The 24,495-nt window shown below is 38.8% G+C and overlaps 1 protein-coding gene across 1 annotated transcript; it reads right to left on the bottom strand.

The window, feature by feature from the left end:
• Window positions 1-231: 231 nt before the first annotated feature.
• HEPACAM2 (HEPACAM family member 2) lies at window positions 232-24,480 on the bottom strand. Its single transcript, XM_009913808.2, has 9 exons — window positions 21,589-24,480; window positions 15,801-16,151; window positions 14,406-14,690; window positions 7,504-7,800; window positions 4,150-4,275; window positions 4,041-4,065; window positions 3,880-3,917; window positions 2,266-2,339; window positions 232-348 (listed from the first exon to the last, which is right to left on the bottom strand). Exons 1-9 carry the CDS (start codon window positions 21,656-21,658, stop codon window positions 232-234), a joined length of 1,383 nt encoding a protein of 460 aa, XP_009912110.1. The 5' UTR covers window positions 21,659-24,480.
• Window positions 24,481-24,495: the final 15 nt, after the last annotated feature.

Raw genomic sequence — 24,495 nt, 5'->3', positions numbered from 1 at the left:
GCTTTTGTTTTTCACACTTAGACAAAACTGGCATGATGAGACAACAGACTGGAGTCTTGAGGAAAAGTGAGGGATTGGATAGGAAACGGTAGAGGAACTAATGTAGCTTATACATGTTTTCCTTCCTTACCCTTTTCACTAGAATCAAACACCAGCTACCAAAATGTAAATTGTTCTGGGTACAAAAGTATTTGTCTTTGAGCTACCACATGAGCACACATGGGCTTTAACTTACTGTTGATGGTCTTGTTGCGGCTGCTCAGGAATATGCTGAATAACTTCATAAACCGTACTAAGCATATCCTGGCCTGGGACAAAGTCAGAGCCAGGAGTAGATTGGCTTGAAACCTAAAAGTGGCAAGGAGTATTCCTACTGTAAGTACAAAAGGGAAAAGTTTCAACAGAAATTAAACTGATAAGGTAACTTCTCATTTTTTTAACTTTTCCTTACCAATGGTTTGCATGTGTATTTAACAGTTCATCTCTATTAGTTTGCATTTCATTTTCAGTAAGTTTTCATCACATTTATAGTAAGGCAAGCAGTAGTTTCAAATTCAGTTAGGATCTTAGAAGAATTAGGATGCAGCTCTTGCATTTAATATAGCATGTATTTTCTATTAGTGTACCACAAGTCAAGGAACGAACATTTAATAAAGAGAGAAGGAGGAGAATAGATAGTAAAAGAGGAGAAAATATTCAGGGAAAGAGTTCAGCATAAAACTCCCACCAGCATGTCAAAGAGAGGGAACTGCAAGGAATTTCCGTAAATGAAGTAACAATGAAATTGTTCAGTATGTCAAGTATACAAATCTGCTGTTATGTCAATACAACACCTACAGTCCCCATCCGTAAGGAATTCTCAGTCTTTCTGCTTATACCCAACCTTCATTATCTGCACTTTCTTATTTTTCCTTTTTTCTGCTAACTAACTAAAATGAATCAGTGGATCAAATGCTGACTTTTTCTGCAATGCCATAAATCTGAGTAACTGAACAAAAACCGGTAGAGTCTACCCTGTTTCTTGAAATTTTACTGAAAATTAGAATAGATTTCATTGCTTGTACATCCATTCTGTTGTCCTTGTCACCTCTGTCTCCCTCCTGACTTACTAAGGCCCCAATTCTGCAAGAATGTGACTTTGTGATATGATCAGCCTGAGGGATGTCACAATGTGCTTAAGGCTGTGATGATTTAGGGCCTCATCTCCATATTTAATAAGCTTCCTAGAGTCACAAACCTTCACAGATACAGTTTGGCTCCTCTGTTTTATAAAAGCCTTTTATCTCTGCTGCTGTAAAAGTCTGTCCTCTCCACTAACCTTTATGATAGCACTCTAGCCCTAGAAATGTCTATTTCAATCATCTAATCCCAGCAGAGAAAAGGGTTTATTAATGTATGACTGGGTTTTGCTAATACATCATGTATTATGAGAACTAATCATAACAACAAAATAGGTGTGACTGTTGGTGTGACCCTGTGTGATCATGTTTTAAGAGTTCGCCCTTATATGACCATACTGATGCTCTCCAAAGGTACAAGATTGTATTGCCAGAAATTTTCCCTAGCGAAGGGAAAGTGCTGCTTCTACTTCCTCCTAGTTTCAGTCTGTTGTCCTTAAATTTTGTGGCCCTATTTCTCATTTTTTCTTTGTCTTTTTACGCAACATCAGAATGATCTCCAACTGCTATACAGTAATGTCAGCAAAGCCACAATGCAGAGAAGTAACAGATGTAGTAGGAATTTTTCTGCTAGCAAAATTCCTGTGCTTAACTCCTCCCCCACAATACATGAGGCTAACAAAATAATTCTTGTGAAATATAGCTGAGACTTAGTTTTCATATTTTTACAATGAAAACTTTAAATACCCCCTTGAGGCTTTTCTGCACTGCCAAACTTGTATATTGCATGAACAGGTCCAAGGTAGAAAATGGTGTCGCAATAGTTAATTTGCTTGTGTGACACAAGTGGTTCAGTGCTGCCCATCTACCCAACACTACTAATATTCTTTTAATATGGGGTAGTTGAACTGAGAATGTTCTCTTTAGAGCTTGGTGAGTTCCTTACTGCACCATGTTGATACAAGTACTGAACTAGTAACACAGTAAAGAAAGTGTAAGTACTGGGTAAATAGTAGACATGAATATGTCATATAGACATCTGTAAAAAGCAACAGAAGCAAACTGACAGAACGATTCTAGTACAGATATATAGTACACCTTAACAAATAGAAAAGAAACCATCAGTTTATGATGTAAAGTCACATACCCTAGAACCACTGGCAAGATCAGGAATAGCAACAAATTCATATATCCCAAAGTCATCCAAAGCACTTTCATGTCCTAAAGTTAGAACAAACATGAAAAAAGGTATCAAAATGTAATATGAACCTGGAAAATAATGACTGGCAAAGTAATTTGGCCTAATTTTTAAAACATCTAAAAATTGGTTGTTTGATCTGCTTTAAGCCACTTCCCTGCCAAGCAAGATCAGGAATAGCGACAAATTCATACATCCCAAAGTCATCCAAAGCACTTTCATGTCCTAAAGTTGGAACAAACAAACATGAAAAAAAGTACTGAGATGTAATATGAACCTGGAAAATAATGACTGGCAAAGTAATTTGGCCTAATTTTTAAAACATTTAAAAATTGGTTGTTTGATCTTCTTTAAACCACTTCCCTGCCAAGCTCCTAAGCCAGTGTGGAGTGAGGCAGGGCAGCTGCACAGCCAGCATGCACAGTGTCATGGCTATCTCCAACAGCTTGTACCAAGCGAGGAGCCTCTTGCTAACCTCAGTAACAGTTTTGGTAGAGCCATTGGGATTTTCTTTGCTGGACGACTAAACAGACTGATTTACTTTCACTTCCCATTGAAAAGAGGCCCAATCCATAAGCTCAGCACATCTACACTGTAGTGAGATGGTACCATCTGAATCTTTCATAATGCTGAGAATCAAAAAAGGGAACACGATACTAATAGGTGCCACATTATTAAACCAGTTGACAAATTATATCTGGGACTTGAGATACAACTTGTAGTTAGGGTGGGAGTCTCTTTCTCTACCTTCCCACTGTCCAGGAGATCCGAGACTCTTTGTTGTCTCTTGCGCATCACTCCACAGCAAAGGCTGCAGCACTAAAGACAGCGCTGAGATTCCCTCCTCCGATACCACTTGTTGGGGTGAAGTATCCTCTGTGCTCAAGTGGATTTCTTACCTTCCTAAGCTTCATGTACTTCCCTATTGTCTTATATGTAGCAGTTTATTGCTTATTTTGATGCTTTGGTAGAAAGGGATGGGAATAAAAGTGCTACCCTTCCAAAGGATGGCTGGTCTCCAGCCTCTCCTGCCCAGGATCATGTAGGAAGGATTGTGGAGGGAAAACAAGCAGTGAAAAAAACACACTGGGTCCTGATGACACAGAGAAAGGTAGTATAGAATATGGTAGAGGCTAAAAGATATATACTGTAATGTCATGTTATTATCTCATGATTTTGGTATCAATTGGTGCCATGAACATTTAAAATTGTGATCCTCCCATGGCGTATCACATCTTACTACTATCCCATAGTAACACTATTTTATTTCATATTGGCAAGAACAGTGGAATACAGGTGATTCTAATCCCAGAATACTGGGATTAACAGCTAGAATTCAAACCAACAGGGTACATACTGCTGCGAACTCCAGACATGAGCTAAACCCACGCTGACCTGTGTTCATTTTGGTTCTATCTTAAGTAAGCTAACATTGAGGTGTGCAACCCAAGTTAAAAGCACACTTCCCTTCCTTTCCTTCTTTCTTTTTGTATGTGCAGATGCTAATTTTTTTGCAGGAATGGATTTTGACCTTATGCTTACATTTCTTTTAATTAGTATTACCTGAAAATGTCTGCGCCTTTCTGTAATCAGCTTCTGGCCTAGAAAACATAAACATGTTTTTCAGTTTGATGTCATAAGCCAAGGAAAGAAAATTAATATGATAAAATGCAATTCTCTTGATGGAGAGGACTTCCAGACCTAGGAATGATTTATTTTTGTACCTGCTCTGCAGCTTCTGTCGTATCACTGAAAAGAAGAAAAAAAGAAAAATCATTCTTTTTGTTCTGATGGTCCAAAAGAAGAGCTGGAGCATGCTTAACTTTTACATACCTTTATGTGGCTGATATCTTTTCCATATGAATAAAAAGGCCATAGCTAGGATCAAAAATAATGAAATTCCAGTTATTACTGCAAGAGATGACAAAGATTTTCCTTTCTGGGCCAGCTTTTCCAGTCCTGTGACAAAGAAGGTGAGTACTGTATTTAGTCTCTTGTTCTGTACAATCTGCTACAATGACACTGAAAAATGCATCTTTTGAAGTCATCTGAAGCTAGTCATCCTGCACAGAGATACAAAATACATACAAAATTTGGGTTCATGTGAATGGATAATATTTTTTTCCCCCCACAAACCTCCTGAACTGGGAAAGGAATGATATGCAGTCCAGAACAGATTGGTACCTAGAACTAAATGAAGGTCAGTAAACGTAATCCACAAATTACAGCATCACAAAAAGTAGATGAATATTCTAATTTTAGGCAGAGAGACACCAAACTACCATGAAATTAGGTGACAATTAGGTGAGCAGTTTGTGCTAGAAGGGAGGAAAATCCTAGCTATAGGAGCTGTAGAGTAGGAGGGGATAACTGAACTATTGTTATTTTTTCTAAAGATTTTCAGGTCACTGACAGTCTGGTTGTCTATCAAATCCCATCAGAAGCCAATAAATTATGTTTGTTTGTAGTCACGTCTAAATATATCCGAAGTATTTCTTTCCTTTGCTCAGATCTTTTGGTGAGATACGCATTAGCAGCAGTTCTCCAGCAGGATTTACTGACACAACACAATTACAATATGTATATAATAACATACACAAAATCACGTGGAAAACATTTGCATAGAATTTGCAAAGAGAGGAATATGAAAGTTAAGAAAAGCAAGACATAGTTGCTTGTGCACCCTTAATTTCCTCCTCCTGCTTTGAATCATGCAGAATTCATGTAATTAAGGGTCATATCACAATCCATACAGTAAATTAATGCTTCATATTTGTCAGTTCCAGCTTTATTAATACAATTCAAATGTGTATTATTTAGCTGGATGTGTTTCCAGTACTTCAATGAACTCCTGTACAGACAGCTAGCATTGCTTACATCTACTTACACCTCCGTGTAATTCACTGGCATTTTGCTGGCTGCGTGTGCAGTGGTTATCACAAAGATTATATATGTACATTTCAAACCAGATGCATCCCAAAGATACAGGAAAATAAGTCACTGCAATTTCACCAAATTTCTTTCATACTCCTGCAATGTACTGCCTTCCTCAGAAAAAAACCCAAATGCTGGAGAATCAGCTGAGTCCTTAAAAATGTTCTTTAAAATGAATACTTTCAAATTTAGACTCAATAAATCTTTTCTCCACATGCATACCAGTGTAGAAAACAAAGATGTGCTCTTTGTGTGCATTTAACACACTTAAGTTGACTCGAGAACCGAGCAATGACTTGTGTACATAACGAGATACCACTTCCTCTATTTTAAAATCTAACTAGTCTTGGCTAAAACTGGGTAACAGCTTAGTGCAATCATTGATATAATTGTAACTTATTGATTTAATTGTTTTCTTGATGATTTTTAGCACTAATTAGGCAGCTGTTTATAGCACCATATAGGTGAGTTTCAGTCCCTTAGGTGAGGAAGTTGTGTAAGGTCTTTTGAAACAACAGAGTCCCTGTCGCTGCTGAAAATGGGGTTTCCAGTATTTTGAGAGGCACAGTCCAGGCCCTGTATCTAGGATTATGGGGGCAGGGGGAGGGGATATGGAATAATATTCATAGTCTTTCCTTAGTGTGTTTAATCAGTTGCAACCAGAATTTAGCCTGAGTAGGATTTCTGAGGTTTAGCCTCGTGTGTGAATTCATACCTCTTAGATTCAATCAGTGCTGCATTGTAAAGTGTAGGCCTGACATCTAGATTTAGTGCTATCTGAATAAATACTCATCAAGAAGAAAAGGGCTATAGAGGGGGAAACTGATATTTTAAAATTTTTGAATACACAGGATAAAATGTTTTAAAAATATTCATTTAGGCAAAATATTTGTAATTAGGAAATGTATGATTTTAAGTGCAACTAAACATGAAGCTGTGGAGTTTTCCCTTCTTTTCGGCCTTTGAAAGGAAATGTCAGCTGAATTTCTTAACACTTACTGATGAATATTCAGATATATAACATAGCTTACACGAACTTCCTGGAGAAATATCATGTTTATTTCTACTGACACATAGCTCTGGTTGCATTTTCTTTCGCCACTAACCACAATGTTTAGTCTTAAAGTGCAGTATTCTCATGGTAAAATTTCAACGCATCTTCTTTCCAGCATACTGAAAGCCATGGATTTGTGATGAATCTGTAAGTCAGCCTGAATGATGGACATCTGCTCTCCTTGCTTACCTGACTAACAAATGCCTGAGCTCTTTGTCTGTACAAGTGAAATTGCTTTGTTAAGTTTTCTAAAAGGCAATCTATTCTATCTTGTTGAACATTAATAGCATACATTCCTTATCTGAAAATACTTGTATAGATTTGTATTAATAAGACATATCAGACTTCCTCAATATCTTGTTCTTTGCTGTATGTTTCTGGAGATTTTCTGAAAAAACAGCTTTGTTGCTGTTCAACACAATCTGATACAGGAACTGAGGTTATAATGTATGGGAAATAAAGGTGTGTGTTCAGCAGAACTTAGCAGTCAATCCATAGATTCATAAGTATGCCAGTGAAATCATTTTTATGAACAGATTGTAATAAAACCATTCATCATCACAGCTTGCATTATTATCATACACTGAACTAAGGTTCTTATAACAGCTAACCACACTGGAAAAATATTAAAGACCTTCGTTGCTGTGAGTCTGTGCCTGGTTATTTTGGTCAGTGATGTATGCTTGAAACTCTCCCATGCACTGGTCGCCTGGTGGCCCCAGGGCTCACAGCTCCTGAAAACTGTGGGACAGTGAGCCTTGGAAAAAATCTGCCCTTGGGAGGAAAGACCCACCTTGGCATTCAGCAGATTTCCACATCACTCTCTTCATTCATCTTTATCAATTTTAAAGGCAAAAAGTAAGAAACAGAGTAAGAGACATATAATTTTGCCATGTTACTTGGTCATGATGACGTTTGCCTACTGAGGAAGCTTTTCTACACAGGGGATAAAGTTCCAAACGGCCAAACATATTTTAGAGTCAAACGCCCACAAAACTTCAGCATCTTAGTGGGTCTTCTGCCAAGCCACGTCACACTGCGAGTAAAACCCAGATCCCACTGAATGGCCAAAATCCCTTTACTACATTGTTAGCAAGACCTCACTTCTGATACATACTCTCTCTAAGAATGATTTCCTTCTTCTGGGGTTGGCACTCTGCTGAGACGGTACAGTTACAGCAGTGAATTAATGTTCTTACCTACAGAAGTAACGACGACAGTGAAGTGAGTTTCATCTCGTTTTCCAGTCACATTGTTAAAAGCACAGCACATGTAATCTATTGTCTTCTGGGCCACTTTTTCAGATACAACTTCCAGATGGGGTCCATATTTGATTACATGAGTGGTATTGTCAGCCCTTTGAATCCACAAATAAGTATTTGGTGGATTTGAATCTGCTGAGCAGTCAAACAGTATAACTTCCCCCATGTCCACTGTGAACACTGCCCCTATATTCAGACCTTTATCTGATTTAACTCGAAGTCCATAAGGTCCATCTGCATTGAAAAAAAAAAAGAAAACACAGTGGAAAAATTAAAATTAAAGTATATAATTAAACTTTAAATAGAAGCATATCTCTAAACTTAGAATTTTTAAGTTAGACTAGTCTTTAGAACAGCTGGCATTGCATCCAATCATTTTAATTAAAAGGCTTTCAGTTCAATAACTTGACCTGTATTAGGTTTATCTCAGACTACACCCACTTAATACTGATCTAATCTCTGTTTAGGGAAAAAGCACAGGTCTATGCATTGTTCAGTACGATAAAAAGAACGAAAACTGAAAACAGTTGGGAAAACTGTGAAGTAAAGCAGCAGGTCTTCTTCAGGGGCATATTTGACCCTTTCTACTTAAATGCCAAACTTATTGTCATAAGTAATTTCTCTGCACATTTAAAAGTAAACAAATTAGCCTTGAAATATATAAACATTCACTGTAATACTTTGCAGTATAATAATTGTTTGGGGAACTATCCTAGAGGCATAATATAGAGTGGGGTGTGCCTTAGATAACTTCAGAAAAAGTTTTCCATAAATAAATGCTAAAATAAACTTTAACCTTCCTCCCACTTTAGTAGGCTTCTATTATTTCAATATTTATGTTTCTTTCAGGAATAAGCCCTTCTGCTGAAAGCAAGCTGTGTTTCTGAATATAATTAGAAGAGGCATATATTGTCCAATAGTCATAGGTTTATTATTCAGAAAATTGAGCAGCTAAGTATTTTTAGGGTAATCTTCATGGGAAAATGGGAAGGGAAACTAGATATTTAAATAAGATATTTCCCATGCTATTTTTAATTGATCATTTCATATCATGGGGTTTTTGTATCTTTGCATGTTAAAATCTACTTTTTACAGGGATCTAAGTATAGAAATTAATGTAGAGAATATAATAATCAAAATGTGCCTTATTAAATGACTTTTTCCAGTCAAAAGAACTAATCATTTTAATGTTGCTAATTTCCTAAGGGCTTACATACGTAATCAAAAATGCATAGACCTAATATTGACAGAAGCCAAAAGGAGAAAATATGCAGAACATCTTTTTGGTGGGATCCCTGAAGTTCAGTAAAGCTGCTGACAAGTGCCTGACACAGAATGGCACAGCAAAAAGACAGATAAGGAATATTATGCCCATTGTAGACAGTGGAATAAGTAATATTTCCACCTTCCTATGGTTGTCTGGAAGCATTAAGATAATGTAGCTGGGTTTGAATGTGAAATTCCCTGCTACATGAAGTGGCACACTGGCACCAGAACTTCCTCTAACATGCACACTTCTGTTTATTGCCTGTCTTTTTTTATGAGACTGATTTATTCTTCAGGAACACATAGGCAAACAGCACGCAGCACAAAACAGGGTTTTCTTCCCTATTTGTGAAGGCTTAGACAAGAGAATGTACACCATCACGCCATGACCTCAGTTCAGTCCATTTTTAAACAAATGTCCATATTTCACAATGTAAACTTGCCAACCTTTTTATTTTCTCTACTTCTTTCTTAGCAGTAAGCTTTTTGCAGTCTCATTTCCAGGAAGGCCCAACATCATGCATAATATTTGCTTGGGAAATGCAATACTGATTCACTTCAGCATGAATTAGCGTTGCTCCCACCTACACCACAGGGGCCACTGAAAAATCAAGGCATTTTTTAAACTCTAGATGCTGGGCTGCTTCTTCACAGGCTCTGCAGTTCCCGAGTCATTTGCTTTACTGTATCCAAGAGCCAGCTGACCCTGTAATGAGCATTTCTGGGAACTGCAGATCTATCACCACTGCTTTGGCTTGGCTGTCCTCACGCGGGCTGCACGTTTCTGTGGACAGGGAGCGCTCCCAGAACACCAGCCTCTTACGGGGGCTCGCCTCTTATAGGTATTTACTTCCCTTTTTTCAGATGGGAAAGGACTGGGATGTACTGAACTTTGACTTTTTCATAAATGAAAGTAAAACCCCTCACACACTATTTATAGGCAGGAATGCACTTTTTTACTTTTCAGAGCAATTCAGTGGTTCCTCCTATCCAATTCTTCTATCTTAGAAGAATTAGCTTTTATTTTCATTGATAATATAACATTTGATGTATGTAAACAGAGATTAATGGTAAGAATAGCTGACTGGTCTCTGTGCCCCCTCACTAGACTGGGAGATTTGCCACAGTCTGCAAAAGAATCAGAACTGAGTTCTGCTTTTTTATCAGTATCAGAACAGCGCAGCGTAGACAGATAACACTAACAACATAACTACACTTTTGTATGAAACCTGCAAATTGAAAGAAACCATTATAAAAACAGACACACACTGGCTGGGGAACTATGTTTGAAAAAAACAAAGAAAGGTTTTCTTAAGACATAGTCAAATCTTGGCAAGGTCCGAAAAGTGGCATTCCCTGATGAAGTCAACACGAGCAGCGGGTAACCCTTTTGCTTCGTGTGGATTGGTCTTTTGCCTCTCCTGTGTACTGTGTACATCATCGAGATCCCTAAACACTGGGTAGCTGAGGGATATACACCGCTTCAAGGATGATTCTGAAATGCAGGTAATTAACCATTTCCTCTCTAGGACTAAAGATATTCTAGCTTTGGGAAGTCTCAAGGAAGGAATCCCACTTAGTCTGTTAAATTCAACTCTGTCAGCACAGTATGACAGTTTTCTGCTGCAGCCTCCATGACAGCAGCTTCTTCCAGTCTTGAAAGAATTTGTTTCTGGGTCATGCTACTGCAAAAGCCATGTTCCGGGGTACATGATCATCGCAGCTAATGGAGAAGCAGAATAATATTAATGAGAAATGAAGAACAAAACACTTTTGATTCTCAGTAAAAAACCACAGTGACAGCCTTCATGGATCCCTCAGCTCTATTTCTCCTTTCCGGTATTGTTCTCAACAGAAACCTCCCTCTTGTCTCAGTAAAGCCAGTTAACTAAATGACTTGTAAAATAATAAATCATCCGTTCTGAGTAACAATTTACTGCTTTGTGGGAATATTTCCAATTTCTCCTATCACCACGAGACTATTACAGTTTCCAAGCAGATGGCAGGTATTTACTGTGAGTGACCTTTTCTTTATCACCTCCAGTAACTCCCCCGCAGCAATGACATATGGCACATAGAGATCCCGGGACCTGTTCTGGATTGTTATTGACAACTGGGAGCTGGGAGACAAACTACCTCTGCAGGCAGAGGTTGGACCAAATTACACGACCTCGTATGGCTCAGCAAGTAAGACCCGAGCTCTCATCACTAACTTGGATATGGATAGTAGCGCAAGTATGGCAGTCTTTCAGCATTGCATTGTTTTCTCTTAGTATTTTTTCAAATTTTAAATTATGCACAAAGCAAACCCTCAGTTCTGATGAAATAAAAAGTACATTCTGAAAATGCAAATACTTATAATAATATTTCCACATGTGGAGAAAAACTGAATCTCAAAGTTTGATCTTTTGAGCTGTATATCACAATCACTCAAACAGCAAAAGCTTCCAGAAATGTGGACACTGAAGTAACTTTAAGATTTTAAAGTTCTGCTAAACAATGGGTAAAAAATAGGTTTTCAGCTTAGAACTTGGAAAGGTTTTTCAAATTTGCTGAACAAATTTGTTGAATGAGGGAGAAAAGAGGAAGCCGTACCATAACTGAGACTGAAGGGGCACACACCTTCATTCAGCACAAGTGACCCAGACACCCTCCAGCGCAATAAGTGCTCTGGAGCCAATCCTGTGTGCAACAGGTCAGAAATGAGAATGCCGAATGCGCTGTGCCACAAACAAAAAGAGCAGTCTGAAAGGTAGCAAGAGTGGCAGATATTTTTCTAGCCTGACCTGATTTTATTGCATTGTAAGAAGGCTGTCAGGTTGTGCTGGATACAGTGTCCCCAAGTTTTGTATAGGTATTGTTTGAAGAGAGAGGTGTATAAGGCCCATTCATAGCTTATTAAAGTGAGAAAAGCAGTGGAGGCAATGCAGTCGTATACATGCAGCTCTCATTCTTAGCACTTAAGCACTTAAGTGAGCTGAGGTTGTGATTGTACAAAAGCAGGCATTTAAAAATGTGCTACCTTGAGGAAAGAATATGATGATTATGTTTTTGTTACAGTAATGACAAGTTAAAACTCCATCGGTGCTGGCTACTTCCTTGTAGAGCATATTGTCATGATTCCTCTGTTTAATGTGATGGAAGCTCAAGTCACATCTGCCCTGTTTAGGACTGTTTGCAGACGATCCTTCATCTTCATATCTGCATTGCTGTCAATTTTATAAGCTGCACCTAAGGGATCAGCTCTCATCTAACAGTGTCCTTGTTAGTCTTTGCTAATTTAGGCAGTCTTTTTCTCTTCTCCTGCTGCAGTGTAGAGACACACACACTTTAGATGCAAGACACCCCCTTATCCAATTCTTCCAAGTTAATAATTAAAAATAAATAAGTAGCAGAATGGATAATCAGAGGTGAAAGGAGGAGGAAAATATGACACAGTAAGGGTTACAGGTTCTGAATATACTGGTAGTGCAATCATACCAGGTCTGGGGCATGGGCTGTCTACTGGCTGCCAGATTACAGAGCCTGGCAAAAGCAAGAGGGAGCACCAGCCCTTGGCTGGACAGGAATCCAGTTCCAGCCCTTGCACTGTGCCATCTGCACTGTGCCATTGGGTAGACTGGTGTCCTGGTTTCGGCTTGGATAGAGTTAATTTTCTTTCTGGTAGCTGGTATAGTGTTATGTTTTGGATTTACTATGAAAATAATGTTGATAACACACTGATGTTTTCAGTTGTTGCCACGTAGTGTTTATATTAAGTCAAGGATTTTTCAGCTTCTGATGCCCAGCCAGCAGGAAGGCTGGAGGGGCACAAGAAGTTGGCACAGGACACAGCCAGGGCAGCTGACCCAAACTGGCCAAAGGGATATTCCATACCATGTGACGTAATGCCTGGTATATAAACTGGGGGGAGTTGGCCGGGGCGGGGGCGTGGATTGCTGCTTGGGAACTAACTGGGCATCAGCTGGCAAGTGGTGAGCAATTGCATTGTGCATCACTTTTGTTTTGTATATTCCAATCCTTTTTTTATTATTATTGTCATTTTAAAAAATTATTATCATTGTCATTATTATTTTCCTCCTTTCTTTCCTATTAAACTGTCTTTATCTCAACCCACGAGTTTTACTTTCCCCCCCCCCCGATTCTCTTCCCCATCCCACTGGGTGGGGGGAAGTGAGTGAGCAGCTGCCTGGTGCTTAGTTGCCGGATGGGGTTAAACCACAACAACTGGTTATATCTGGACAGGACTGGTGGCAAGTATATCCTGACCTGTCTGATTTCAGCTCTCATCTGAAAAGGACACTTCGACCCCTGAAGACATGAGGATCAGAGCCTGGCAAGGTCACATATGTAGCATGTGCTACTTGCAAAACTTGGGAGGCACTAGGAGCTGACATTACAGGAGGGATAAGGAACAAAATGGGAGTGCCCTTCCTAAGATTTAAAGTATCGTTGTTGAATGTTGACTAAACCAATCTTTTGTTCTCTCCAACTCATTTTGTTCATGAATTCAATCTATGCTCACAGTTAAGTTTCCCTCTGCTATTGTTTCCAGTCAAAATATATGGCTAGCTTATAGTCTATTCTTCTGTCAAAGTTGGTCTTTAAGCAACTCTTCTCGTTCCCTCATGTTTCCCACTTGATGTGGAAAGCAAAGACTCCTTTCAGCTCTGTTTCTGCTAAACCAGACTGAGGTGTCTTCTCCATTCCTTTCTGTTCTGTTTCTTTTGAGTTCAAGATCATTACTCTGGGATGTGCAGGAACTGCACACAGTATTCTACATGTGGTCTCATCTTCTGTGTGCCATTAGTATTCCCCTTATTTCCTTGATGGAAATACTTTGCCAACACACCCTAGAATTACCTATGTCTTTCTCATGCCTGAATCACACTTCCAGTTTACAGACATCTTGCGATAGCTCAGTCACCCAGGCTCACTGCTTCAGTTATTTCCCAACCAATCTCCATCTTATCAGCAGTTCATGGTTTTTATTCTCTAAAAGTGCATGCCCATTTATTGTTTACCAGCAACTTTCATACCAGTTCTATTACTCTGTCAGTCATTCAGTCCTCTCAGTTTAATGTCACAGGTGAACTTCAGTGACATACTCCCAATCTTTATGCTGAAGTCATTAATGGAAGTATTAAACAGGACTGGACTCGAAATGATCTTGAGGAAAACAACTAACACCAGTCCTTCAGCCTGGTACTTTCTGTACTTAGCTTTTTGACACTGTTTGCTGTCTCCATTTTCAACAATATTTTCATGTATACCCATCTGAATATTTTTTTCCTTTGAGTCACATCTTCTCCAGATCTAAATATGCCTGTACTTTGGAATTCTTGAAGTTCCTATTGGAGTTCTGCAGTTCAGACTCATCCACAACTGTGTAACACTGAGTAACTTCTTATTACACTGTTCTATGTTAGAGCTGTATACAAACAAGCTCATTTCGAATGCCAGCTCACATATAATGTTGACTCAACTGTTTTCTGCCTGTTTCCATAGTTAGAGGCACTCTTTCCAGCCAGATCATTTATATAAAGGTAATTATGAATATTTTATATACTCACAATATATGGTTGGTGCAATTATCTCACTTTCCAGTGCACTGACAGGGTTAGATACCAGACAGCTGTAGTTCCCAATGTCTTCTTTTACAACAGGAACAATTAGAACTGTTGCATTGTTTGATGAAAAGGTGTAATTAGGGCTGGCATGGAGAGGCTTCCCATTTTTCATCCACTGGTAAATTACCCTTGTACCTTTTTCCACAGTACATTTTAATGTAATATTCCCTACATACTCCACTACTCCTGAAGATGGTTCACTATGTACAATTGGCTTTGTGACAGGAACTGTAAAATAAAAAGATAAGAAGAGTTATAAAAGTGATGAGCCAGTATATTACAGTCTTCACTGCCAAGATGATACAAATAGGAGTCACCATCCTCTCTGGAAAGTACTCAGATTTCCAATTTATTTATTAAATGTGGTTAAATGTTGAAAAAAGAAGGCCATATTCTCAGCTGGTGACTGTAAGAATTGTTCTAGTACTTAAATAAAACTTGACTGTTGATATTACTGGTAATACAACAAAGGCTGCAGCCAGGTATACCATGGCCTCCAGTTCCTGCCTCGTAAGCAGATCCCTGAGGCCACAGAAACGAAAAGAGTGCAAAGCATGACATTGCCCACTGCGTGCAACTTCCTCAGCATGGCTGCCTGCAGCTTTGCTGGCAGTGGGCACGGCTGAAATACGCTGTCGATCCGGTCCTGAGGATGGCTGCAAACTGGGACAAGTATGGGAGTTAAATGGCAGCCTCAACTTTGTCACGTCAATATGTCATTCATTTAATTATTTCAAGCCCAACAGTTACAGGGCTCGTTCTCTATAATCCATAAATTACAGTACCCTCTTATCATTCTTTTAGATCATTTTTTCTATCCCCCCCCCCCCCCCCCCCTTTTTTTAATATCCCCACAACAAGGAGCAGAGTACAAAGAGGGAACTTCAGTATTTTAGGAATTCAGATCTGGGTTTCTTTTACAGACACAAGGTCACCGGCAAAAGTCAATGACTGCTCTTCAATAGTTACAGAAAGTAAAATTGTTCAGGGAGAATGACTATTTGAAAGTTAATGCATCGTCATGATTGATAGCACAGCAGAGCCTTATGAACAGTAATTCTTAGAAGTTTGTCTAATTTAGTATTAATTATTGGTTTCTATACTCCTTCATTTTTTACTTATGATCCAGAAACTTTAGTCAATATATTAATTTTGTTTCAAGATGACATATTGTAGGATTCCCTGCAGCAGCAGTGGAAAACAACATAACTTGTTAGTATTTATTCAGGTATGGTTGGATTACATTGTACACTATTGTAACTGGATACTAAGAACTAGTACTTCAAAACTATTGCAATTTTAGTTTCAAAATGAAGATACTATATTTTACTAACTTACCATCAACAGCTACTTGAATCTTTTGACTGGCAGCTATTGTCCTGTTTCCACGGACATTGACTTTTACAATATAATTGCCCTCATCACTGATATGCAATGGATTGATCATCAAAGATGCATTAGGTGGCATGAGGGTAAACTTGTGTTGATATTCCAAGTCTGGAACTACTGTTTGATTTACAGAGCCAAGCAAGTATTTTGGATTACTGTGAGGCCTCTCAAAAAGCCAAATTATCTGGATTTCAGAAGCTGTAGCATTGAAATTGTAGTCAACAGTAAGATGGAGTGGTTGCCCTGCAATACCATGGATAGTATGAGATGGCACTGTCAACTTTAAGGCGGAACAAATACCTGCATAAAAATGAAAGAACAAAAAAATAAACAAACCCAAACCACAAATGGAAACACTAGAAAACTCAAATGAGAAATTGTCACAGAGAAAAAACTCTCAGAGTTAAAGCTTACACTTTTTTTGGTGTAAGATTTCAGAAAGGGGCAAACTCTTATTGACCTCAGTGATGTTGCATCTAGCTATAGAGCTCCAGTTCTAAAATATATGAAAAGCCAAAGAAAGGATATTTGCTATTTCTGTGCAGAGGATCTTTTATTGTTGAAAGTCTGACATAAGGTCAAAAGTTTGCATTTACCTCAATGTTTAAAGTATTTTCCCTTTAAAATAATTCCAATTTCTAGAGCTTATATTGTCTAACAGTCTTGGATTGGAAACTCAGTTTTTTAAGATTTTTTTTTTTCTGAGTTTAGCTAGGGAGAAATTTCTTACTGTTACTTTGCCAGTTATACTGAGAAACTGACTGAAAATCTAACAAGCAGTACTTCCATGAATTTGCCTGATTAAAATGATGGATACTTGTTATTACTGTCTGCACTGTACACATAAGACTAAATTCAAGAAACATTACTAAGCTGGCAAAAGTGAAGTATTACAATTTTAGGAAAGAGCAGAATTAAGGTTTGCTGTTGATATGCACGAAAGAAAAATTTTCAGTCACATGATGAATCCTGTTCTCCGAGAATCCTGCCTCCCTCAGAGGTGCAATGAAGGCCACTCCCGAGTTAATCATCAGCGTTGCTGTGTTCATTTTAATGAGTAATTTTTAATTGTGTCAGCTTTAGACAGATTTATAGAACATTATTAAAACTTTACTCTTAGGACTGAGTGATCAATTTCCACAACACTCACAAGCACAGCAATGGTGTGAAGTGTTTACATTAATGAATTGATTTCACACCACCATTATTGTTTTCACACCACCATTATAATTGATCAGACTTTACAGATGAGGAATTTATGCACATAGAAAATTAACAGCAAAAATAGCCACTCATTTTGGATGATCAATTTGAACTATTAAGGACTGGATTTTTCAAAATACACACAAACAGATTTTAGTATGTTCAAGATGCAACTCCTAATGACTTCGGTTGCAGGTTTCAGTGCTCAGCTTTGAGTGCTCAGTATTGCTGAAAAACACACTGCCAAGTGCTAAGTCAAAACCCTGGGAAAAAAGCAACCTCTTATTAGTAATGATGTAAAAAAAATTATTTAAATAATCCATCTACCACTGCATAGGAGCGCACTGGAAACTGAGAGAGAGAGAATGCACCCACCACCCAGGGCAATGTGCAATGCTTTCACCATGCACCACCTATTCCTTTCCTCCTGCCGAACACCTTCTTGACATGCTTTCCAATACCTGTAACAAAAAAGTAACTCTCCTGCTGAAGTACATATACCCTTTACCTGGAAAGGGAGGCAGAGGAAGATATGTGTGAAAAATATGACTGTGCTATTAAAGATTAATATAATGCAGAGACAACTTTGTTTTTTGCATTTCCTACCTTCATGCCATTTGTCTTTATAACAAAAAGAAATCGTTAAAGGTTCATTTGTGTCCAATTTCCTAGGTTATATAGCAGGAAAGGATAAAAATGTCAATTCAGTAGCATAATATGGTATCTGTATATGTCCTTTGGGTTAGAATCTTCCCATTTCACTGCACAGCTGTTTGCCACTTGAGCTAAAAGCAAAGAAAACTGTCGCTGGGGATCAGGGTAGGGACACGAAAAGGGGGTGGGGGTCACTGATGTAGCATGACAATATGTAATGCCAGTAATTGATGTCAGAGGTACTCTGGAAGGGCATGAAAAGTAGCAGAGCAGAGATGCCATGGAAGGGGACTGGCTTGTGGGTAGCCAGCAATGTTGTCCATGCTGCTGAAGGTGCTGCACAAAACCACATCAGAGATACTAACTTTATTTCAGGAAAAAAACCCTATTGCTAAGAAATCTCCAGTCATATTCTGTCCATTCTAGTCAGCTTTACAGTCAATACAAATCCAGCTACAAAGTCTACCTCCAAAAAAGTAATTTTGTTGCTGGATTCACTTTTCATATAGCTGAGCAATACTATACTCAACTACAGAAGTCAGTTCCTGGTGTCTCTGTGGGTATGACAGGAAAACCAGAGGAAAACATGGCAGAACACTATAGGGGTGATGTGTATAAAGACAGTGAAATCCCTTGACAGAAAGACTGGTGAACCTACCTTCTCAGGGGCTAAAGAAGAAGCGAGCGGAGGATTTCAGGTTGCATGGGCACTGATGTGGAAAGGACGGTCGGGAGTCAGCTGAGATGGGAGAAGAATGGGACAAAAAGGGAGGAAGAGTGTAGAAAAAATATGGAGAGACTTAAGTGGAGGATGCCCAGGAGAGAGATGTTTACTTGCTTAACTTTTTCTAGATCAAAAACCTGAAACAGCTGAAGCACACCAAACTGAAGCCTCCTCCCCTACCCCTCTTTAATAATATTTTTGGCCTGGTGTTCTTCCACTGTTTTCTAATGCTGCACAACTCTTAGGGACTTGCTAGACTCTGGTTAATGGGAGATCAGTTTTTTGGGTTTTGTAACATTTCTCAGAGGCGAACTCCCCCCTGCAAACCTTAAAATGCAAATCAGATTTAAACTGGTGTCGTCCATTTGAAAAAAAGAGCGCAATTCCTCAGTAAAATCCTTCACAAAATATTTAATGTTGGAAATATATTTCACATAACCCACCAAGTACATTTCAATTTTTAAATCTCCTTGAATTAAGTCAAAACCATCTCTCAGACACTGGGAGATCTGTAAATGATCAATTAAAAGATCTGTCCATATCCTTCCTGATTCTTTACGCATGACATCATTGCTTGATTTTTGGGTTTATCTAGCTGTCAATAAGCAATTGTGCTGCAGGACAAGAAGCTAGTAACAGCTGCAGAGTAATCATAAAATATGTATAACAAATAATATTTCTCACAGATCCATTTGTGCAGAAAATTAGCAAAAACCAAGCAGGTCTAGTGAGCACAAGGAAAACTAGGGTGACCAGTACAGAAGGTATCACCGTAACAGAGTAAGATAATTGTGGCTGGAAAACTTAATTTCTTCTCAGTTAAAAGAGATGGGAAAAGAAACCGTAAATTAACTTGGTTCCACTTGATTCATGGGGAAAAGTGGCTCTATGTAACCGCTTGGAAGGAGATTTTGATCTGCAGTTAAGGAAATTCTTTTAGCAAAGAAAGACCAGCGGTGGTCAGGGAAGAAACTCCGTTTTCCCCTGGAGTCTGTTCGGGAGCGGCTTTGGGTGAGTGCAGGCTTTGCTGCTCTGCCGAGGTGATTTCACGGAGTGCCATCCACATGCAGGAGCTCCCCCGTAGCTGGCAGGGCCAGAGGCAAAGCAGGCCGAGGCTCAGGGAAGCTGTTACGAGACAATGGCGCTCTGTTGGAAGGCTAAGTTTTACAGGAGCAAGGCTGAGAGACTTCTAGCTTTAACAGAGATCTAATCTTTTGCAGTCTGGAATAGTAATTTCATAAGTTTTGATTTTTAGTTAAAACTGAAGACTGTTAATGACTAATCCTTGAATTAATGTAAATAGTGAAATTAAGCCAATGTGCCAAACTCTTACTTCATCCTCATGGGGCACAAATTCCATATAATTTAAGCCTATCTCTATAGCTTTCTACATACAATACCCATTTTTCCAAGACAATGGAATTCCAAAAACTAGTTTTTGTGTAATAACCATAAGGCAAGTGGGTTGTACCAAAATGACCTCCATTTGGGGCTCAGTGATCTGTGCTTTGCTTCCATCTCACTTTGCTATCACCAGTATTAGCAAGCACAACAGAATTGTTGTTGACATAAAACAAAAGCTGCAGCTTTAGTTTAAATAAAAAACTATGACATAACTTTTGAGTTTAAGGCACAAACTGAAACCCGCTTAGCGAGGTTTTGTTGTTCTCTGAATTTAACATGCACATCTCCCTGTCAAAGTGAGTTTGGATTCTCAACTGCTTTTCACCAGAACGTTTATTTAGCTCTTCTGCTCTCCAAAAACCCTGAACTTGGAGTAAAATGTCATTAGATCAGTGGCAATAGTTTTCACACTTTTTGGAAATACGTTCATTTATGAAAAAAAGAGATATAATGGACCAGGAAATATGCAATTCCTATACCCGCAGTTATAGCAGCAGGGACTCAGGCATACTCTTCCCCACCTTGGGATTTTTGCTGAAGAACAAGTTCCACTGAGCTTTGTTATTTGACCTAATTCTTGCCTCTGCAGTCAGTATCTTCTGTGGGCTTTGTGTCATGCCCCCAATGCACCCGATTCTTGTCGTGATATAAAGTACAAGCTGCGCATTTCCCACACTAGGAAACATGTATCTCTGAGTAAGAGTATATGATGAGACTTCCTGGTGAACAACTGTGTACAATAAAGCACTCTGCTTGCATACCAGTATCTCTTGTAGAATTTTAATAAAAAATGTCAAACAAAGTTGTAATGTAGTTAAAGTGAATATTCACTGTATTTTGTTATCAAACACTGTTTTCATTTTTAAAGAAGAAATCTGATGAACTTCATATAAAACTGCAATTGTTACGAAGCCAAACTCTTGGCAAAGTATTTAGCTTGAAATCAAGGAAACTAGCTGATGGCAGATGAAGCTCACAAAGATGATGAAAGAAAAATTGTCCTTACACATGAATGAGTAGAGGATGCACTACATTTGTAATAGTATATATTCCCTCTGTTGATATTTACAAAAACAATTAAATACAGAAAAAGTGAACTACAAGAGTTTGTAGAAGTATAAGTTTATCTAACATTTGATCACATGATATTCCTGTTAAAGTGCCTAGAAAATCTATTTTTTATCAACTGCATGGATAATAAATGTATACTTACAAAAACTGCACCCAGATACCAAACAAATGTACTATTAATGGGAACACATTCTTCAGTTGATTGAAAGCTTAATTTAGTTTTAATACCAAGTGCATTTAAATATTACATATAAATTTTCCCTGTTAACTGTAAGGCATCATAATGAATTGAAAAATAATGTACCAGCACTGTCTCAACATAATGCATTTTTAAGGAGATGTGTAACAGCTTCTGTATAAACTTTGGTTCAGAATCTGTCCTGCCTTACTTGGTAAAAAGAACGCACAATGTATGTATTACTTAATAAAATGTGACAATATATATAATCAATGCCCACGTTTTATTTACAGATTATGTATAGTGCTAATTTTTGTCAGTTGCTAAAAAGTTTCTAGCTCCACTCATAAAACAGGGTGACGCTATCTGATTAAAAGCTTTTAGGCTACCTTCTTAAAATAAAACATCTGACAGTACAATAGAAATATCTTTAAATTTAGAAGTATAAAACCGATTCACATTTCCACAATGACAATCAAATATAATTCATAACTGTTTCTTACCCACAAGCAGAAAATATATTTTGCACTGTAAGTCCCAAAAGAAGTTGGCTAAAGGGCTCCATGAAAGCATCCTGTCCCACACAAATCCCACCTTCTTCTCAGTGCTAAGCCAGGGCTTGGACCTGCAGCTGCTGGTTTATTTGCTAGGGAAATCAGCAATGAATTAACAGGCCCTATCCTGTCCCCTGCCTTATGTGATTTGAATATGTGTATACAAAGAACAAAGGGAGTGGAGCACCTGTTAGATGAGCACCCATCTTCATTGCCTCTGACTTTATCGTAACCCTTCCCCGGCAGTCACAGCAAATATGACACAGAATGTAATAAATGAGGCATAGAATACAAGGTACGTTCAATTAATAAAAATAAGTGAATGCACCCAATGTATGGGTTATATAGTTATTAACATCCTTTAGTTACCGTTTCATAAAAAAATACCGTGCTGCTAGATGGTTCTGCTTATTTAAAGTAGCATTCAGAAGATTTTTTTTCAGACCTTGTCCAGTGACAGCCTCTCCTTTCCTGTTATAAAAAATATTAAAAGCCTTCCTTAAATTTTTTTCGAGCACTTTCAAGCCCATAACTTTTCTGCATTTTTCCTTGATGTAGGAATAACTTGGCGATGATTATGTTCCCTTTCTCTAAACAACATGTAATGTGAAGTGTCTATCAGGCATCTTCTAACAAAAAATCCTGTGGCTAGAGTGGACAGCTTACTATAGTTGTTGAGTTAGCTGCTGATTACTGTTTATTCTGCATTAACTTACATTGGTTTAATTAATATTAATATTAACGTATGATTTGGATTTTGTCCAAGGCTGTCACTCACTGTACAAATCTAATCAGCAGCAAACCAGGCAACCTCCCACAGTTGCATGTGCAGTAACAGTTTGCAACAGCAAATATTTGCATCGACAGGGATGGTTTATCCATAGAAAAACACACTAAGTTTTTGCTAAACAGCACTTATGCAGACTATTATGGATCAACAAATATTAGGCTAGACTGCATCCTGCCTTGTGCAGGAGGGACTGGTAGCAAGGAATTGCCTCCCCCTCACTGCAAGGGTCTTGCAAGGTGCTAAGCCCCCACCAGAAGGGCTGAACACTCAATTTTTACCTAAGGGAGGTGAAAATACCCAGATCCTTCTAGAATTCTTAGCAGCTCTGTACAATCAAATGTAAGAAACATGAGGGTTGTTTCAGGTTAACAAAAATGTAAGTACAGCACTCCCACCAGAAATAATGTCACCACCTGACATGGGCCAGTAGACGAAGAGGGTATTTTGCATATTCCCAAAGGCTTCCCGGGTCCACTGTCCTGCCCCTCCTGAATGCTGCTGTTTATAACCTGATTAATCCATTTAACTGTAGGCTAGATGTATCAAATTGCAACCTTTTATAAAGCCTGAGTTAGAAATTATTATCTAATTGGTTTCAACATGTAGTAAGTCACAGATTCCAATTTCTAACTGAAATGAATGGGAGCTTTCACACTGGGATAAAGTCTGTGTTGGTGTTTTAAATGCCCTATGTTGGCAAAGAAAATTAAAAAAAAAAAAAAAGGTATTAGCAAAACTATAATTTTCAAGTGTGTCCCCTTATTTCCAGCATTTGGATATGCTCTTGATGTCATTAATATGCTGCAATTTTTTTACATTAACTTATACAAATAAAGTGGCTGCTAAAAAAAGTACATTATTTTTTGTATAGGATTCTAGCTTGTGCTGGTTGTTAAATGGTGTTTAGACTTAATCAAACCCCACTCACTTCTTTTTAATAAAAGCAACTACATTAAAGCAACTTTATTTGCAGCGGTAACATTCTGAATACTTTCAGTATTTCTGAAAATTTTAGTTATTACTAACAAGTAACTTTGCTATGTGCTAAACTTGTTAGAGGTTTTCCACAGAAACAACTACGGATTATATTCCCAATGGTAGCCAGAAGTAATGAATTCTTGCTAAAGAATGCACAGAGGAGACCACTATTCCTGACTTCCCTTCATCACTATGTTGGTTCAAACGGAGAGCAGCATGCTTGCTTTTACGTCACACCCTGCAACAAGTTATGGGCCAGCTGGGGAGCTAAATAACAACGGGATTAGAAAACACACGCTGAGCTGACCTACGTGCAGACTCCAATAACTCCAAAAGGAAAGACAACCTTTTCTGCAGGCATTACTATGCTGCAGCAGATGTGTTGGTAGCTTTACTACAGAATGTCATCTCCAGTTAAGCAAAGATTACAGGATAAGTTCCTCCTTTTTTTGTATTGATGTAAAATATTTTAAAAGTTATCAGCTTTTATTTTTTTTAGTTGAGATCGAGACAACCCAAGTATAGAGACACACATGCCTGTTTTGGCGACGCAAAACTGCATCTTCCATGAAGAGGTCCAAGGCCCTCGTGCATAACACCTGAAACACCCGAGGCAAACAGAAAACTGTCATTGTCTCAGTGTATTTCCCAGCTAGTCTGTCTCTTTGGACAGTGCCTCACTTCGTCTTCTCAGATAATTGCGTTCAAAGTCTACACAAGCGAACCCCAATGTTCAAATACTCTATGAGCATCCCCTAAACCCCAGAGGCACCCTTGGCCTGCCGGGCCACCAGTGCCGGTCGAGGCCTTCGCGGATACAAACGTAACGAAGAGGCCAGGGCAGAGCGCGGGTTTTGGCGACACGAGTAGCAGTGCTCGCAAACAGCAGGCTGCCAAACCGCGAGCTCCTTCCGCTGCTCCGGAGGGCTGCCACAGCCCCACCGGAGCCGCCGGCCGGAGCCCTTCCTCCTCCGCGGCCCAGTTCCGCTTCCCCGGGGGGAGGCGCCTCCCGCAGCCACGGCGGCGGCTGGCTCCCCGCTTGCCGGGAACGGCCGCGGGCCCGCCCCGCGTCTCCTCACGACGCCCCC

This window comes from Haliaeetus albicilla, chromosome 2 (assembly GCF_947461875.1).
Source record: "Haliaeetus albicilla chromosome 2, bHalAlb1.1, whole genome shotgun sequence".
NCBI classification, from domain to species: domain Eukaryota; kingdom Metazoa; phylum Chordata; class Aves; order Accipitriformes; family Accipitridae; genus Haliaeetus; species Haliaeetus albicilla.
Note: the sequence above shows the minus strand (reverse complement) of the source record. Positions and strands in the feature narration are given on the sequence as shown.